The sequence below is a fragment of the Lagopus leucura genome, unplaced genomic scaffold (genome assembly GCF_019238085.1).
Source record: "Lagopus leucura isolate 7727_CA_CO unplaced genomic scaffold, USGS_WTPT01 34588-0_obj-0_obj, whole genome shotgun sequence".
In the NCBI taxonomy this organism is placed as follows: domain Eukaryota; kingdom Metazoa; phylum Chordata; class Aves; order Galliformes; family Phasianidae; genus Lagopus; species Lagopus leucura.
Genome location: NW_024966982.1, coordinates 3,433 through 5,589, shown reverse-complemented (window position 1 = coordinate 5,589; position 2,157 = coordinate 3,433). Strand labels below are relative to the sequence as shown.

At 54.4% G+C, this 2,157-nt stretch overlaps 1 protein-coding gene across 1 annotated transcript in view; it reads left to right on the top strand.

Annotated features, from left to right (window-relative positions):
- Positions 1-161: 161 nt before the first annotated feature.
- The window catches only part of LOC122192901 (maestro heat-like repeat-containing protein family member 1), a gene marked incomplete at both ends in the record, with an annotated part of 4,737 nt that continues 2,741 nt past the window's right edge, over positions 162-2,157 (top strand). The window contains 3 exons of the mRNA XM_042893585.1: positions 162-269; positions 1,261-1,405; positions 1,484-1,524. Of these exons, the coding sequence (XP_042749519.1) occupies positions 162-269; positions 1,261-1,405; positions 1,484-1,524 (294 nt within the window). The remainder of the gene's footprint in view (positions 270-1,260; positions 1,406-1,483; positions 1,525-2,157) is intronic.

The window sequence follows — 2,157 nt, the reverse complement described above, 5'->3', positions numbered from 1 at the left end:
GCAATTCTTTGACTCTCTAATCTAAGAGGACCCTTCCAACCCAATCACTCAGCAATTTCATGATTCTCTGATCTTTCAGGACCCTTCCAACCCAACCCTTCAGTGATTTTATGATTCTCTGATCCATAATTTGGGGTTCTGATGACTTTCCCTCCCCGCAGCCCCAGAAGCCGCTCCCAGACGCGGATGACCCCACGAGCGACAGCGTGCGGAGCATCAGCGTCAACACGCTCCTCCTCCTCAGCACCACCGTCGATCGGATGAACAACGTGAGTGTGTCACCCGGTGCTCTGCGGGGATGTCCCCTCCTCTGTCACAGCCGTTGTCACCATCCCATCCCCTCTGAGCGCTGCAATCACCGAGGCTGGAATGGACCTCCAAGGTCATCCAGCCCAACCGTCCACCTGCCGTTAATATTTCCCCACTAAAGCAGAAAACCCCACTGAGTGCTTTGTTAGGAACCGGAACGGGGAAGTGGTGGGGGGGGGTCATCGTCCCTGGGGTTGTTCAAACCGGGGAGGTGTGGCATTTGGGGACACGTTGAGTAGAATGGGTTGGAGTGGGGTTGGGGATCTTGGAGGTCATTTCCAACTTTTGTGAGTCTACGGGTCCCTTTACGGTCGTGGTAGAGTGAGTTGGGGTTGGATTGGATGATCTTGGAGTTCTCTTCTGACCTTAATGACTCTGTGGTTCTATTTAGGGTCACGGTGGAGATGAGTTGGGCTTGAGAATCTTGTAGGTCTCTTCCAATATCAGTGACTGTATGGTTCTACTTAGCGCCATGGTGGGCTGGGTTGGGGTTGGACTGGATGATCTTGGTGGTCTTCTCCAACCTCACTGAGTCCCTGGTTCTGTTTAGGGTCGCAGTGGGGTGAGTTGACCATTGGACTTGGGGATTCGAGAGGTTTCTCCCAAGTTGGATGACTTTATGGGTCTGTTGAGGGCCATGGTGGGCTGGGTGAGGGTTGGGCTGGAGAATCTTGGAGGTCTCTTCTGACTTCATTGACTCTAAGAGTCTATTTAGGGTCATGGTGGGATGGGTTGGGGTTGGACTGGACGATCCTGCAGGTCTCTTCCAACCTTAATGACACTGTAGGTCTATTTAAGACTGTGGCGAGGTGGGTTGGGGTTGGGGACCTCAGAAGTCTCACCCAACCTTAACAATTCCACGATGCTGTGGATTTGAATACCCCCGGAGCTGGCATCTCCCCCCTCCTGTCCCGCCGTGCTGTGGGCTCTGCATCCCCCACTCCCCCGCAGGTGCTGTGGCCGTACCTGCTGGAGTTCATCACCCCCGTGCAGTTCACCAACGCTCTGACTCCCATCTGCAAGAGCCTCATGCATTTATCCGTGAAGAAACGAGAGGAGGGAGGGAACGCATCCCTGATCCCATATGACCTCAACGGTTGGTACGGGTGTGCGGGAAAGGTCGATCTGCTCAGGGTCAGGGTGCTGTCTGATGCCATTTTCCTTCTGTTTGTAGGAAATCTTCCTTCGCCCCACGCCCTAACGACGCGGTTGCTGGTACGTGGTGTGGGGGCTGGATCACCTTGTTGGGTGATCAGATGGGGGCAGTGGGACGTGGGGGAGTGGGTTGAACCCAACAGAAGGCAGCTTGGGGTCAGACGTGGGGAAATCCTTCACCCAGAGGCGGTGCAGCCCCAGCACTGCTGCCCGGAGCTGTGGGTGCCCCAGCCATGGAGGCTGTGGGGTGGGATCCTGGGCAGCCTGAGCCGGGGGGCAGCCAGCCCATGGCAGGGCTGGGGCTGAGGGATTCTTTCTAACCCAACCCAACCCATCCTGTGGGTCTCTGATCTGCAAGGATGCTTCCAACCCAGGTCATGCTGTAACTCCATGCTTTTTTGATCTTTAATGACCCTTCCAACCCAATAACTCCATAATTCTATGACCTTTAAGGACCTTCCCAACCCAACTCATTCTATGGCTTTGTCATCTTTAAGGACCCTTCCAACCCAAGTCATACTCTAATTCCGTGCTTGTTTGATCTTCAGTGACCCTTCTAGCCCCGCCTTTTTTATTGCTCTGTGTACTTCAAGGACCTCTCAACCCCTTCTCTACCTCTATGACCTTCAAGGGCTCTCCCAGCCCATTCTATGGCTCTGTGAACTTTCAAGACCCTCCCAACCCAATTCTTCC